We start from the raw sequence: 16,302 nt of genomic DNA on the forward strand, positions 1-16,302 counted from the left end.
CTTTTTTTTTTTTTTTTTTTAATTTCTGGCTTTATGCTGCTGATTATAAAGTATCCCCTTGCCTTCCCAGTGTATTCTTTCTGCATGCCCCAGCCACCCAATACACTTGAGACCAGCATTGTCCCTCCACCAGCAGAAAGACAAAGATGACCTCAAGCTATATAAAAGATCATGTTTTGTGTCTGAAGCACTTTTTTTTTCTTTCTTTCTTTCTTTCTTTCTTTCAGTTCTTTGTTTGATTTGTGAGGAGAAAGCCAGCCCTTCAGACACTGGCTGATGCAGCTTGAGGAGCATTTGCTCTACAGAAAATGAGAATTAATTTTGCACAAGTTGTTTGTCTTGGGATAAGCTGGAAAGAAAAGGAGCATCGTGCTGGCTGGGGCAGTGGCTGCTAACAGAGCCCTTTTCTGGTTGATGAGGGATTTGTCATTGTGAAGCAGGAATAAAACTTTCCTCCCCCCCCTTTTTTTTTTTTTTTCTTCTTTTTTATTGTTTGTTTCTTGGTTTTGTTTTTGCTTTTCAGTGGAATGGGCCACTGGCTTCACAGTTCAAGTCTCTTCACAAGTTGTCAAGAGAAGGAAAGTTGTGAAATTCATGAAGACACCAGATTTAGTGCCCAGAGTGTCACTGCTCTTGTGCCCTGGGCTTCTGGTGCTTGTGATGGGGACGTTTTCCTTCTCCCCAGCTCCTGTGTCTTGGTGGGACACGTTGACCACCCTGACCATGGCAATGGGAAGACTTCACTCCCATGGCACCAGGCATCTCAAAACCTTCTGGACAGTTCAGGGCAGGGCTGGAGCCCCCATTCCTGGAGGGGTTTCAGAGCCCTGGAGCTGTGGAGCTGAGGGACATGGGGTGGGGGTGGCCTGGGCAGGGCTGGGGTCACCCTTGGACTCAGTGATCTTAAGGGTCTGTTCCAACCCAAATGTTCTGATGCTTCTGTGATTCTGGCAAACTGATCTCCAGAGGTACAGGGGATGCTGAGGTGACAGAGCTTTAACTGCAGCCCAGCTGAGGCCCTGTGAGATGTGTTGGGGATGCTCCAGTAGAAAGAAGGAGGAAGGAAGAGCATCTCCCACCACGTCTTCCCCTCCCTCCATTTACTCGCAGCCCAGCAGCACCATTTGCTTGCTCTTTCACTCAGAGTTAAGCACTTTTGAGAGGGTCTTGATGAAAACCTGGGCATCTCCCAGCTCCCTGTGTAGCAGGAGAGCAGCAGCACTTTGTTGTGGTGCATTAAAGCTCAGCTTGAGCCTGCCCAGTGCATCTGCAGGGGAATTATCTCAATAAATGCCCAGCAGAAGCAGAGCTCCTGGCGAGGAGGATGGGAGCAGCTAATCCACAGAAAGAAGCTCAGCTCAGCCTTTTGTTGCTTTCCATTTCTGCATAATTCTGCAGGACAGGATGTGTCAACACTCGGGTGGCTGACAAAGAGCCACTTGAGGGGTGTGGATCAGCAGGAGTGAGGGGTAGGTGTTGGGACATGCAGCTGGGGATCCTGTCTGCACAGAAACAGCTGGCTCAGAAATCCCTCCTCCCCTTGGTTAATGCAAAGCTGACAGCATCCCAGCAGAAAGCAGGTTCAGGAGGTGCAGGGTGCTTTGTATGTTCAGTCCAAGTGTAATCACTTTCTTACCTGACTTTTTGTTTGGGTTTTTTTTTTTTTTGAGGGGGGGGATGGTTGCATTTGGGGTGCTGCACATATTTCATCCCTTTCAGATGCTCTTTGCCCTCTCTTTTCCTTTACTCTAGAAGTTGAAAGAGGATTTGGCTTTCTTCCCCTTCTGAATGTTGACCTTGCTGCATAAAGTTGTTCGACTTTCTGCTCTCCCCACCCCCAGGTGATCTGTGTGAGCATCTGGGAATGAGGAGGGGGCTGAGCATTAATTGGTTTGAGTTTCTGTAAAGCAAGAGCACACTGATAGTTCAGGGTCTCTTTCCAGGATCACTGTTCTGGTGAAATGTTCTTCCCTGTTCATCCCCAGCCTAGGGTGCAGAACCTCCCCTCTGAGCTCCATCTGCTTTTGGGGGTCTGCCCAGTGGACACCCTGGTTTGGGCATGTTCTGGGGTTGCTAAATGGACCTGGTGGCTGCAGGACGTGGCTTGGAGTTCACCTCTGATCCTCAGGAGAGGTCTCCTGATTTCCTGGCACATCCTGGGTGCTTTGCTAGGCTGCTGTGACATCAGGATGGGTCATGGCATCAGTGTAAGGATTGGGATTTGGACTCCTTGTGGGGTTGGTCCTTTTATAGGGCACTTGGAGGTCACTCCTTTGGGGAGCTGGGATTCAGATCCAATGTGGACACTCAGTTGGTGACATCCAGAGTGTCAGCACCGTGCAGTCAGCTGGGGTTGATGGTGAGGAGCAGGATTCTGCTTTAAAAAGGTTCACCCCGTGCTAGTTAAATATTTGCCTTGTGTTGCGGTGATGCTTCTGTGTGTTTGGCAGATGGATTGCACTGATCCTGGGGAGAGAGCTGGAACCAGACAGCTTTCAATTTTTAATTAAAAAAAAAAATAACAAACTAAAAAAACCTGGGGCTGCTGAGCTGGGAGAGCAGGAGCCCAGGAGCTGACCCTCTCGAGGTGCACAAATCCTGTGCACTGCTCTTGGCAAAATACCAGCATCTAAATGATGGCAGAGGTCCAAAATAATCTGTTTTATAAGCCTGGTTCATTGGTAGTTTCTATTTTTTGCTACTTTCTGGAGGGTTTTGTGTTTGGTTTGGGTTTTTTTGGGTTTTGTTTGGTTTTGGTTTTTTTTTTAAAGTAAGGACAAAGAGATGCAGCACCAGGGCTGGTTCCTCACCCTGGCCATGTTCCACCCCGTGCTGCTCCACTCTTCTAAGAAACCAAACTCCAGTAGTTCTGCAGCTGCCTGAGAAGCTGAGGAGAGCCAGAGCTGAGTCTCCTGGTGGTCCAGACCAAGCATCTCCTGCTGCCTGTGCTCACTCAAACCCAAAGCTTCTCACCTGGATCTCGAGGTCCTTGCCCCAGGCTCCAGCATCCTTCCCTTCACGGGGGGACCCTCAGGTGTGGGGGTTTCTGACTGCAATATTATTCTTATTATTACCCTGACTTTTTTTCAGGGTAAGCAGGTGTCCTGGTGTGAGCCAGGATAGCACCAATTTTCTTTTAGTGGTTTTCCTTTCCAGTGAAGTGCTTGGAGGTTGAACTGGGACTGTGCAACGGGGCTTCTGGCTGCAGGGAATTCCTGGGGATGTATCCCATGTGTTGTGCTCCAGCAGAAATTGTTTAGAACATCCATCTGCTCTATCTGCCTTTGTGTTTACAACTGCCCTTTGTAGTTCCCAGCAGCATCTTGTCTCCTCTGCTCTTTGTTTATTTCAGGTTATGATGATAAAATATCCCTTTCCTTTGGAGATGCGTGGGAGCCTTTCCCAACTTGGCTGCTCCCAAGGGTCAAGGGAATAAAAACATCAGGACCCCATCAGCTCATCCCCAGAGCTCGGGTGGGACCTGGGCAGTGCTGGCTCCAGCTGGTTGCTCCTCAGGAATGGGATTTTCTCCAGGTCCTGCTCTTGACCTGTCCTGGGCATGGCTCTGGCATGGCTGGCTGCACCCAGCTCCAGTTCTTTGCAGATTCAGGCTGTGCTATGGGAAGAATAAAAGCTTCAGTGCACTTCATTTGTCACAGAACTTGGCCAGTGGGATGATTTTTTTGTTTGGGTATTGAAGCAGTGTGATGTCCCTGTTTGTCTGTCTAGGATGATTTAGGAAAGCCAGTTTCAGCTTTAGGGGGGAAAGGAAAAAAAAACACAAACCCAACAATAAAATGCAACAAACAAACCCAAAGCAAACTGTCTGAAAAATCCAGGGAGGATATAGTTGATACTTTTTCCTGGCAAAAAGTAAACAGTTTCCATCCTTCTTGGGTTTCAAGCCTACAGAAGGTTTTATGGGTCCTTCTTCTGCACGTGTTGCTGCCCGTCCCTGCCCAGCCCTGTGCTGCTGGGGCCTGCGTGGGGCTGCACAGGGTTCCCAGCAGGTTTTGTGTCCCCAGCATGGGCAAAACATGACCTGGGGTGACATTTGGAGAAGTTGCAAAATTCTGTCTGTAAACAGTTTTGTTTTGTTTTCTTTTCTTTTTTCTTTTTTTTCTTTTTTCTTTTTCTTTTTTTTTCCCTTCTTCTGAGCCCCAAGCCATGTGTCTGCTCATCTCACCCAGAGAAGCAGGAAAATCATCCCTGGCTGCAGGAGGGGTGGTTTGCCTTGTTTTCCTCATTTTCCTGCACTATGCCACTGTTTCCTGTTAGTGAGCAGGCAGGGAGCCCAGAACAGAGCCCTGGTGCATGTGCCCTACCAAGGTGTGGGCTGGAGGTGCCTGGGACGTGGTGCCCAGGTCTCCATCCTCTGCTTTTACCTCTTTCCCAGTGTCAAAAGCTGAGCAAAAAGCTGGCAGGCAGCTCCAGTGGTCCAGGATTTCTGCTGGTTTTCAGGGAATGATAAAGCTGCTCCTCAGGGATGGGATGTGGGGAGTGGGCATTGGCCTCGGGGGGTCCCCAGAAGTGCTGGGACAGGTTGGTCACCTTGTGTGCTCCAAGGTGGGCAGGGAGCAGAGCCTCTGCCTTGTCTGGTATCCAGCAGTTTGCTGGGGAGAAAGAAAAGAAAAGGATGATGATGAAATTAATCCTGGAGGAGAGAAGGCTCTGAGCAGACCTTAGAGCAACTTCCAGTCCCTGAAGGGACTCCAGAAAAATGGGGAGGGACTTTGGACCAGGGCAGGGAGTGATGGGACAGGGGGGAATGGTTTTTAGGTGCAAGAGGGGAGATGAAGATGGTATCTTGGGAGGGAATTCTTTGCTGCTGCCTCAGCAAGTGCTGCTCAGTCTCTTGCCCCTTTGCAGGGTTCTGTATTTGAAGGAAATCCCTTTGCTCAGCCCCAAAACGCTCCCGCTGTGCCTGCTGCACCTCCTGCTCACAGGGCAGCTGCTGGGGCAGTGTGGGGGGTGCTTGGATGAGAAGCATTCCCTCAGCTCCCCTGGAGGGAGCCCTTCCCTCTAGAGGCTGTTTTCCTCATGGAAATGGATCCATGATGGATCCATCTGGTCCTTGCAGCAGCAAGTGGAGCTTGGGCAGCCCTGAGCTGAGCTGAGGACACAGCCAGGGATGCACAGAACCCACTGTGAGATCACCTCCCGTGGAAAACTCCCATCCCTCAATCCCTCCCAGCTCTCTCCCTGTATTTTCCATCTCTCCCACCCGTCCTGGTGCCTCTCAGCCAGCTCAGACACCCTGAGCTCCTCCGGTTCCCCAGCAGGTGAAGGGGTGGCTTGGGGAGTCCCTGGTGATGTTCCCTCTCTCAGGCTCTGCCATGGGTTTTCCCCCTGGTGTTGGTGGCTTTAGGGGGTGCCAGGGCCACCACAGGGAGCTGCTGGTGTCTCCTCTTCCAGACCTGATGCATCCAGGGGGAAACAGGGCAGGAGGGGACCAACCACCCCCACCAGCACCACTCCAGTTTGTGCCAAGATCAGGGTTTACCCGGGAGCCCTGTGTGGTACCTTGGGGCTCCTGCTTGCTGGGGCTGGAGGGGACATTCTCACCTTCCCTGTTCCCATACTGTGTCCTGTGTTCTTCCCGTGAGTCCCAGCTTGCACCATGGCCACTTTCCTTGTGGGATGGTTGGGAATCCCAGCAGGGAAGGGCTCTGCCTCCTGGGGACATCGCCGTGCCCAGGAACCAAATGGGAGCTTGCAGAGCTTTTAATCCTGTTAGTATGAGATCATTGGCTCTTTTTTTTTGTTATTATTATTATTATTTTGACACTAATTGCTGTGGATCTGATTAATTAGGAAAAGAGGGGGGAAAAAAAAAGCATGATTTATTTGAAGGGATTAATTGTAGGGAATTAATTGGCAGGCACTGCAGCACTGCTCTGCGTGCTCCCACAGGTACAGGGGTTGGCACTGGAGCCTTCACCACCCTCTGAGTGGATGCTCCTCCTAAAAGCAACTCAAACCTGAGGATCTGAAGTGTCTGATGTGCTGGGTCAGACCCCTGCTCTGCCACAGGATGGGATTCAGCAGCTGGGAAGTAGGGAATTGATGTATTCCTGGTTTTCAGGGTTTTTCATTGAGGGCTCAAATGGGAAAAGGATTTTAAATGGATGTGCAATGGTTTGCTGGTGATTATTCCCCAGTTTCTGGGCTGGAGTGTTTATCCTTACATTGGATCCATCATTCTGGGCTTGCTCAAGTCAGGTCAAGGTTTGGACTCGATGAGCTCAAAGGTCTTTCCCAACCAGAACAATTCTGTGAGTTCATAGATGTTACATTTCCAGTGGGCTTGTTTTTCATTTAATGGTAATACTGTTTGATTTGGACTACTTGATTCCCTCCTCCTGTTTCCTTCCCTTCCATTTTTCTCCTTCCAATAATATGTCATAAAAATTAATCATAGCTGAAAGCCAATTTTAACATCCAGAAAAGATTTTTTTTTCCAAAGCCCTTGTGCTGAAAGGAAAAATGCACTTCCACAGGAAGTGTTTATTTTGTTATGGAGCAGGGAAATATTGTTTTAATCTTCATCTATTTGTACAGGTTAGAACAAGAAGATTTCAGAATTATAATGGTGGGTTTTGGGGTTTTTTAAGATTTTAAAAATAGAGAAGGAAATAAAAACAGGTTAGGAGGGGATGGGTGGGTGTCTGATAGCAAGAGCAGGACTAAGTTTGCAGAGGAAGGAGCAATTCATCAGTTCCAGCACCTGACCAATGTTCTCCTGGAAGTGTCTGCCCTGAGAATCACCCTGGTGATGATCCCAGGCTCCTGCTGTGGTGTAACTGGTCCTGTCTCAAGCAGTGGGATTAGGTAGAGTTTCAAAAGAGAAAAGTACAAATGTGATGAATCTGTTCCCAGTGGGAAGCTCCAGAGCAGGGTCTGGTTGTGTCTCTTTTGCTGGTTGGTCATTTCTTGGAAGAAAAGGTGGATTTATCACCTGGAGTCCATGTCTGCTGTGGAGTGGGGCTCAAAGAGGAGGTGCCTGACTGTTCCTCATCTGAACATCCCTGAAACTTTGGGACTTTGTGGTTCTGTCTGACCAGAAGTGACTGGAAGTGCTGCCAGGTGAAGGGGTTGGGTGGAGGAGAAGCACTCTGAGCAGAGAGGAGCCCAACAGCAGCTTCTGGGCATGGGCTCCTCACCTCATGTTGGTTCCTCTTGTGTTGGTTGTGGAAGCCAGGTGAGCTCAGTGTTCCTGCCAGGAACATGCCAGGCATCCCAAAAGATGTTTTTAAACACAGTGAAAGGAAGCATTCTCCCAAGGAGGACACCTTTAGGACACCTCAGGGGTGGTTGAGGAGCTTTGGGGTTGAGTTTGCTGTTGACCTGGTGCTATCCTGGATGTACTGGAGAAGATGCAGGTGGTGAGGAACCATGAGCAAAGGCACAGGTGGAGAAAAGCTTGAGCTGGTGGGGTTTCCCCCCAAAGCAAGTGTGCACAGGGCTCTTCAGAAGTGCACAAATGCTTGGAGAATATCAATGGTAAAATAAGGAAAGAGTCAGTGTTGGTGTGCAGGAGGAGACCCCGTGACCTCCATATGGAGGGGGAGGTGGCCCAGCTGCCTGAACACGGGGCTGCAAAAAGCCTGGGAAGGGGAATTAAAACGTGAAAACCTGAGAATCTGTGCTAATGGAGAGCAGATCCCTGCCTGGTGCTGGTTCACAGCTAAATTTGATTTCCTTGGGAGCCACCAGGAGCTGATTTAAGTTCCTTACCTGGCCTGACACTGATACTTCTCAGCCTTTTCACCAGCCTGCTCCCAGCTCAGGGCTCTGCCAGGGACCCTGCACCAGGAATCTCTTGCTCTCGCTCCCGTTAAAAAAATTTACTGCAGGTGTCTTCATCTGTGGTGTGAAACTCAGCTTTGACCTTGTTCCACCTCACATCTGGGTTGTGTTTCAGCTTTCCTGCCTGGTGCCAGCAGGTGTAACCGTGGGGAAGCTCAGCCCCTGCTCTGCACCACGCAGAGCATCATCCAGCATCCTCACGGGAGGCACCAGCTCGTCTCCAGACCATGGCAGAGTTTCCCTAAAGGGGTCTTGGGGGGAGCATTTGGGACAACAACCCTATAAACCAAACCCCTAGGTTCCAAACCTCTTCCAGGTTCCAAACCTCTTCCAGGTTCTAAACCTCTTCCAGGTTCCAAGCCTCTTCTAGGTTCCAAACCTCTTCCAGGTTCCAAACCTCTCCTTGGTTCCAAACCTTTTCCAGGTGTCTTGGTGTCACACCCAGCTGGGAAGGTGTTGAAGTTAAGGTGTTGGGGTGTAGGTGCTTTTGTTTCAGGTCCCCTGAGCTGACAGAAGGTAAACAGTGAGTTGTGTGTTGTGTGTTCTGTTGGGCCAAGGTTTCCCTTCACTTCCTCCTTGACTTCCACACACTGTACTCGTGGTTTCACCAGTTTGCACCTCCCTGGGATGTGCTACCTGGAGCAGAGTGACCCTCTCTTGATGCTGAGGGTCTTTTGGCAGGAGAAGGGTGAAATTTTGGGGTTTTTTCAAAGTAGGCTTTTCCCTGGAAAATGCTATTTTTACACCAAAACCTCTGGATTTGGGAGGTTAGTTTGAGCTGCTGGAAGTTCAGATGCAATTGGAACTGGTGTCTGCCTGGGGCTTGTGCTCAAAGCTCTGCAACTCGTGAAAAGGAGAAATGGAAAGTTCCTGGGAAGGGCTCAGGTCTGAGGGAAGGTGTCAGTGGCTCATTAGACCCTCCGATGGCAATTAATGGCAATTAATGGCAATTAATTCGCTGCCAACTGGTAAAGAGGCTGGAACTCGTGAGTGGCAATTGGGTTTCATGTTCTGTGCTGAAAACCAGAGTGGCTTTCCTGGGAAGTGAAGTTAAAATACCAATAAAAACCTAGGGAAATAAGCTCCCTCCTCTCTTATTGTTCTCTAATGATTTTCTGCCACCACAGTGCCTGGAAGACCCGGGCTGTGGCTCAGGGCTTGGGCACTTCCCTTTGGAAAGGCTGCTCAGCCCAAGGAAATGCTCAGTAGATCAAACCCATCCCAAATCTGCTGCTTAGAAGTGCTGGTGGGATGTTAAGGGCTGTGGATTTAACCCCAAAAGGGTGTTTCTGGTTGGTGCAACACCACTGCTCCGTGGCATTCTCTGGTCCTTCTCCATCTGGGAGACCAAGGATGCTTCTGTTTCCTCACGTCCCAGCCCCTAGGTGATGGGATTGCTTTGGTTCCCAGCTCTGGGAGAAGGAAACTTGTGGAAGGTGCAGCCTCTGCTCTCCCCATCACCCCTCTGCCCTGGCAGGGGTTTGGTCTCAGGGCTGGGGCTTCTCTGGCAGACAGGACATGGTGTAAACATCCTTGCCATGTTGAAATGGGAATTGTTTGCTCTTCCACTTCTCGAGTTTTTACGAGGAAGAAGAAATGATGACAAAACCAAGAGTGAAAATATGTTGAGTGGGTTGGGTTTTGTTGATTGTTGGTTTGTTTTTTTTTCCCCAATACAGCAAAGCTCCTCCCTGAGCTACTTTCTAGTCAGTTTGAAAATAATCAGCTTCATTTTTATCCATGTTTTTTTTTTGCACCTCGTGTTACCAGAGGCAAACTGCTGCTGGAGGACAATGGTGCTGATCCCCAAGTAGCTGCTCCTGGAACCACAGCCTCCATCTGCCCAGAGCACCAGGGAGAGGAGGGCAGTGAGTGGCACTGCAGGCTGGGGCTCTCACCCTGATGCTCTCCAGAGTTGCAGACAAGGAGGGAATTGGGCTGTAACCACACAAGAGGGGGATTTCATGCTTTTTTCCTCACTTTTTTTTTTTCTCTCTGGTGCTGGAAGATGTGCTGCTGGGGTTTATTGGTTACATCCAAAGCTGCCTGGGCTGGCTGCCTCGTGATTAACTGGGAGCCAACTCTGTCCTGCAGCATGGGGAGAAGTCAGGGGGTGCTGGTGCTCTGCAGGACTTTACAGGAATGTGCTTTTTTCACTTGTGAAACCCACTTGTGCACCTGAATGCTGGCCTGGGCTTCCCAACTCTGCTCTCTTAGACAGTGATGGTTTCAGCATCCCAGAATTCTGTTCCTCAGTGCACCTGGTTTGGGTATCCAGCAATAACTCTGTGATACATCTGGGTTTCAGAGCTTGAAGGAAGTTTCCTGGTTTATGGTACCTTGAAGAAAAAATGTATTTATAATCCTAGATACAGGTAGATGTCTGTAATTACTGTATATATCAGTAAAAGTGTCTTCACTCTTCATTTTCTGGTGGGTGGTAGTTCCACCTTTGCAAACCAGCCAAGTCTCTGTCTGACTGCAGGCTGGGGGGGTTTGGGGGTTCCCACAGTGCCCCCCTGACATCCCAGAGCAGCTTTGTTCCCAGAGCAGGTTCTGCTGAGGCTGCTGAGCACATCAGCTCTCCTGAATGCCTTTGTTTTCCTTTATTTTGCTGGTTGAAACCAAGGCAGAGCAGATCCGTTCCGGTGAGGCAAACCCCAGCTATTGTGTCCCGGGTTATTTCGAGGTATGGTTTTCCCTTGGGATTTTCCCTCTCCTGCCTTTCTGACCTTTTCACATCCTAGAGTGATTTTCTTGATGCGGAGTTGTAATGGATTTCCATGGTGTTTCTAAAATTAAGATAACTTGAAGGCTTTAGCTTGGGGGGGGGGAGGAGGGAGATGTGGAGTGCTCCAAACTTTGCTGTTGCATAGCTGTACAGAGGGAAAAACCAAATCAAACCAAAACCAAAAACCTAAACTGACTTCTTCTGGGGGGGAGCAGGTGCAAAAGAATCTGTGGGGAGTGTTTCTGGGTGTTTTTACAATGCTGGGAAGTGTTCAGCTGTGGGAGGGTCCATTGTGGGTTGGCCAAGGTGCTGGCCCGGCCACCTTCGTGGAGGGAGGGAGGGATGGATGGGTGCAAACATCTCCTGGTTCTGCTCTGCAAATCCTCCCCCTTCTCACCCCTAAATAACAGAGTCTGTGGGTTTAGCTGAGGGCACAACAGCCCAGGCCCTGATGTCAGGAATGTGGCAGGGCAATGGAAAAAGCCTCTCTGGCTCTTCCCCGGGCAGACAGGGGAGCCCTTCATGGGGTCCCCGACCTCCTGCAGCTGCAGCTTGGGGAACAACAGAGCCCTTGAGTCCTGGGAGAGCACTTGGCCACCATCAGCACTGGGGGGGCTGGGGCTGAGCAGGGCTCATCAGCCATGGGCTGCACCCAGCAAGCAGCTTGTCCATCCCCTGCCCTGGGCATCCCCAGCAGGACCTCCCTGGGGGTGATCCCATCACTGCAATGCCCTGGCACACTGAAAAAAGCTTTGCTGAAGCAGTCCCTGGCACCAGCTCCTCTGTCTCCTTGCTCACACCACTTGTGTCCCTTAGCAGGGTGTGCCTGGTGTGTCACTTGTGCAGGAAAGCTTGGTGTCAGGGTGTTGGTCTCCAAGCAACCTGTGCCTGTAGGTGACACGGTGACAGTGGCTGTCACAAGCTATTTGGGTTGGGTTGTCTCTAAGCAGAGGGGGGTTCCACTCCTTCACCCTCACTGCCATCTCCCTTTCTGACTTGGCCTTATTAAAAAGACCCAATTAAAGGGGGATGTTATGTTCAGCTGATATTTAGCATTTGGCTGACTGATAAGAGACCGTGGAGGCAGGACAAGGCTTTTAAACTCAGAGCTTATGTCCACTGAGCATATGGAAGGGGCTTAATTTAAGGATGAGAATGGTCAGACCTGGCCCAGGTTGCCCAGAGAAGCTGTGGCAAGGTCAGGTTGGACTGGGCTTGAGGCAACCTGGTCTCTGGCTGAAGATGCCATGTGGGGGAGGTGGGGTTTGGATGGATTTGAAAGTTCTTGTCATAGGCAGATGGTTCTGTGATCCTATGAGGGTCTGAGCAGTTGTCTTTCTTTTTAATGAGCTTTGTGCCCCCTGTTCATGATGGGAGCTGAAAAGCCTCTTCTGAGGATGAGCTGGGGTGCAGAAGATGCTCTCACTGCACCTGTGGTGGGAGGAGGAGGAGGAGGAAGGTTTGGGGGCTGTGGTAGCTGGGGGATGTGCTTTGGTAGCCAGGATTTGAATTTGTGTTTTATTCACCTCTCATTTGAATCTCAGGTTTCACATGACTGGTGACCAAAGTGTGCTTAGGGCCCTGTCACTCGATTCTGGGGAGGAAATGGGGTGATTTTGGTGGGCTGAGCTCCACATATTGCTGCAGCTTGGCAAACTGGTGTGCAAAAATCCAATTTATACTGGAGGGGGAAGGTAGAACTCCTCCTGTTGTGCCACTGCAAAATCTTCTCCAGATGACAGAACGTTGGGTTCAGGCTTAGTGCTGGGAGCAGCTGATCTGTGGTGTGGCCAAAGGGACAGGGAGGTAGGAGCTGGGAGGTCTCCAGGGGCTGGTTCCCCACCACTTCCTTCTCAGGACTTTTATTTACCCCTGTTTTGTAAAGCTGGGAGAAGAGAGCCAAGTCATCACAGCATCCACAAGCAGAGCTGATGAGTTCCCTTCAAGTTTTAACCTGAATTATAATGCAATTTGTTTCTGCAGTGAGTTTTTTACAGTATTTCAACTTGATTTAAATAAGTGGCTTTAAAAAAAAAAAATAAAATTAAAAATTAGCCAAGCCAACAGCTTGGGAGTTTGGAAAAACCTTTGGGGTTTTTGTTTTGGGAAACCCTTTGGTTTCCCAGATCTGCTTCATGAGCCTGCACTGGGGCTTGGGGGGGGAGTAAAGCAAGACACAAAATCCAGCAGGAACTGGGATGCTCTGAGCCTGGAAAAAAGAGTGTGTGCCTGGGAAATGAGTGGGGAGCAGGGGGTGTGAGCTGAGGGGAGGCAGGAAAGAGCCCCAGGGCACCTTTGGTGATGCTGACTTCTGACTGGGGCTTTTCTGGCCCCTGGCTTAGGGAGGAACTCCTGTTAAGGAGTTTATTCTTCTCTGCTCCTCTGAAGATGCTTTTGATGGGACAGGTTTTGTTCTCAGAACAATAACACACTTGATAACCTCTGGTGCAGCTTTTCTGAAGCCTTTGGGTTCTTGTCTTAAGCTGTGTTTGGCTTGTGGGGGCATTTTAAGGCTTAAATAATTGCTCCAAGGTTTCTCCAGCAGAAAGAAAATCCTGGTCAGAGCAGCCCTGGGTGCAGGAACAGGCAGAGCAAGGTGTTTGGCCTCCAATTATCCTTCTGGGAAACTCCTTGTTTTAGGAAGTGGAAATAGCTGGGGAAAATGCCACTGGTGATGAGCCACCAGGCCCTGGGGGAACTGGGAGGACTGGTGAAGTTTCTAAAGCCAAATCCCAGTTCCTGGATGAGGGATGTGGAGTTAATAACTGTCAGAGAGGTCTTTTCATGCAGCAACTGTTTGGTTTTTTCTTCATGAATAAGATGAGGTTGCTACATAAAATTTTTGCCTCCTGGCAGAAAAAAATCATGTTATAAAGATGTGCTTGCTCTAGGTTTAAAGTGTTAATTTATGTGGTATACTGAATTGGATTTAAAGGTCCCTGAAGACCTTTGAATCTCAGTAGCTAATGAGGCTTGCAGAAGAGAGCTTGAGAGAGGAAAAACTTACTGGCAGTGAGTAATACTGGGGAGAGAGCTCCAGGATTGAGCAAGCTCTGCAGAGGAAAATGAGGAGTGATGGCATCAGCACTGGGGGCATTTGATTACTTCCAGCTCTGGCTCTCCCCTGACGCTGCCCATGTCCGTCTCCCTGTGATGTCCCATGCTCCCCAGTGATGCTTCTGCCCCCTGAAACCCTTCAAGTTGAGTTTTTCCAAGTCCTCAACAGCTTCCAAAGGGACGGAGCTCCTCGGGATGAGCTGAGAATCCAGGAGCAGCATCTCCCTGGTGGAAAGGCTTTGGGTGCAGGCTCCCATCTCTCTCCTCCCCTAAAGCCATCCTTGCCAAAAAGCCTTCAACTTCTTCTCTGTCTCCCTCCAGCTGGCCTTGCTGAACTTCTTCCATGCTGAGGAGAAGCTGCACGTTGGAGAGGAAGGGAGACGTGTCCGGCGGAACAAACGGAGTAAAGGCAGCGAAGGGCCGGATGGTGAGTCCCAACCCCCTGCTCCTGGACACTGCTGTGGGGTTTGGTGGTTCTTTCAGGTCATGGTTATGTCCAGAATTCTGTATAGGGCTAGGGTTGACAAATCAGCATCTTTGGCTTTTAATAGTTTCTCTCTGGTTTTGGTTGCCTTCCTGGGGAGGAGTCCCAGTTCTGATCCCTGCAGTGCTGCTTTGTTGGGATTTTCTGCAAACTCCTCCTGCTGGGTAACCAGGGCCTGGGCTCCTCTCTGCTGGTGAGGCTCTGTGCTCAGGTCAGGCTGTGAGTTGTACCTCTGTGTCTGTTTGTTATCCTCTGGACTTCGCTTAAAACCATCCCATGATGGGGACCTTGCCCTTAGCAGAGCTTCAGCAGCTGCCCAGGCAGTGGTGGCTGCTCTGGGGGTTTTCACAGGGCACAGGGTGCCTCAGGTGGGTCCAAAGCCCGTGGGAAGGGAAGTGGCAGTTGCACAGAGCTTGTGTTAAAAGAGGGGAAAGGCACCAAAATGCCAGAATTATTCATCTGTGATTTGATAAATAGAAAAGTGAGGATGTGTTACACAAATCCCAGGTGTTGGTGGCCTTGTTGGGGGATGGCCTGAGACCTTTGTGGTGTGGCACTGCCCTCATGGTCCCCAGATGCTGCTTCCCTTCCTGACACCATCCCTTGGCATCATCCTCCCCCTGTCCTGCTCTGAGTCACCCAGATATCCAACTCCTTCCCTTGTATCTGCTCTGTGTTCCTCCTGCTTTGTCTTGGACTTGGTGTCCAACAACACACCTGCCCACTGTGGACAGTCCCACCAACCATCCCATCGTGCTGGGGGGAGGGAGAAATTCTTTGGGGTGAGGGTACTGAGCCCCTGGTTTCCCCCAGAAGCTGTGGCTGCCCCATCCCTGGCAGTGTCCAAGGATGAATGGGGATGGGAGCACCCTGGGCTGTGGGAGGGGTCCCTGCCCATGGATCAGCTTTAAGGTCCTTTCCAACCCAAACCCTTCAATGATGCTGTGATTTCCCTAATGTTCCCTGTATGGATCAGGTTTGAGTCCCTCCAGGAACATGGCCCACTTCCATTTTATCAGTGTTTTTTCAGAAATTAGGGGGGTTTGACCCTGTAAGGTGATGGGGGAATTGCCAGGGCAGTTCAGGTCATTTCCCCAGGGGTGCTGGCAGGACAGGCTGGGCTGCCAGGCTGCTCCTTCTTGTTTGACTGTCTCTGTTTTATTAGGTGGAAGGGTGTGTAACAAGGGGCAGCTCTCAGGGTGAGGACTGACCTTGTAACAACCATAAAATCCATAGATAAACAGAGCAGCTTGCCTGGGTAACTTGTGCTGTTTGGTTTAGACCCACATGAAGGAATCATGCTTTTTTAGAGAAGGGCAACAGATCTTTTTTCTTTAAAAAAAAAAAAAAATCAATAAAATCATGGCATGGTGTTGGTAATGCCATTTTCCTCTCAAGTTTTGCAAAGGGAAAGCTGATTGATCTCCAAAGAGCCTCCAGAAGATAAAAGTGGACGAACTATAAATTCCCAGAGGGAAGGAGATGTGCTTTCCACTTGAGGCCTCTCTAATATTTGTCTGGAATTAATTTTATGAACTTTCAAGTCCTTTCACGTGTGCAGTGAGAGACCAGAGTGATCCCAGGCTGGGAGTGGGCTGGGAGGCTGCTCCATCCCCTTCCAGGGCTGTCAGAGCCCTGCTCATCTTGGTACCAAGGATGGGATGGCTGCCAGCATTTATAAATGTCAAGGATCACACTGTTCCTTTCCCAAAAGTCCTTTTTCTTTTTTTTCTTTTAGAAAAATCTGCTTTCAGGTCTTTTGCTGTGGAAAGGGGGGGTTCAGGCAGATCAGAGCAGGTCAGGAGGGATAAGAGGAAGGTGGCAACCACAGCTCTGCCCAGAGCATGGAGCCACAGGGATGGGACCTGGGGGGCCAGCAGCAACCAAGCTGCTTTGGTGCCTTTTTGCTGGAAACACCCCAAAAAAATTGTCTGCAGGAGTGCAAAGCTATCACTGGGATCCTCCCACCCCCAGACAGCAGCTCCAGCATTCCATGGCTCCTCCGAGGACTCTGGCTTCAGTCCTCCTCCCCAGCTTGTCATGTTTTATCCTCGTGTTTGCTTCATTTTTGTTGGGGTCCCTCCAGACGTGGTGCCCTGGAACCAATTAAAGGCTCCGAGGTCATGTCCTGGGATATGCTGCCTGCCCAGATCTGTCTCTCTGTCTCTCTGTCTCTCTGTCTCTCTGTCTCTCTGTCTCTCTGTCCCTCTGTCTCTCTGTC

The 16,302-nt window shown here is 50.0% G+C and overlaps 1 protein-coding gene across 4 annotated transcripts in view; it reads left to right on the top strand.

Annotated features, from left to right (window-relative positions):
• EDA (ectodysplasin A) overlaps positions 1–16,302 on the top strand; it is a 58,883-nt gene that overhangs the window by 24,630 nt on the left and 17,951 nt on the right. For all 4 annotated transcript variants that reach the window (XM_030449364.1, XM_030449361.1, XM_030449362.1 and 1 more), the window contains exon 2: positions 13,919–14,024. In XM_030449364.1, the coding sequence (XP_030305224.1) occupies positions 13,919–14,024 (106 nt within the window). The remainder of the gene's footprint in view (positions 1–13,918; positions 14,025–16,302) is intronic.

This window comes from Calypte anna, chromosome 4 (genome assembly GCF_003957555.1).
Source record: "Calypte anna isolate BGI_N300 chromosome 4, bCalAnn1_v1.p, whole genome shotgun sequence".
NCBI lineage: Eukaryota > Metazoa > Chordata > Aves > Apodiformes > Trochilidae > Calypte > Calypte anna.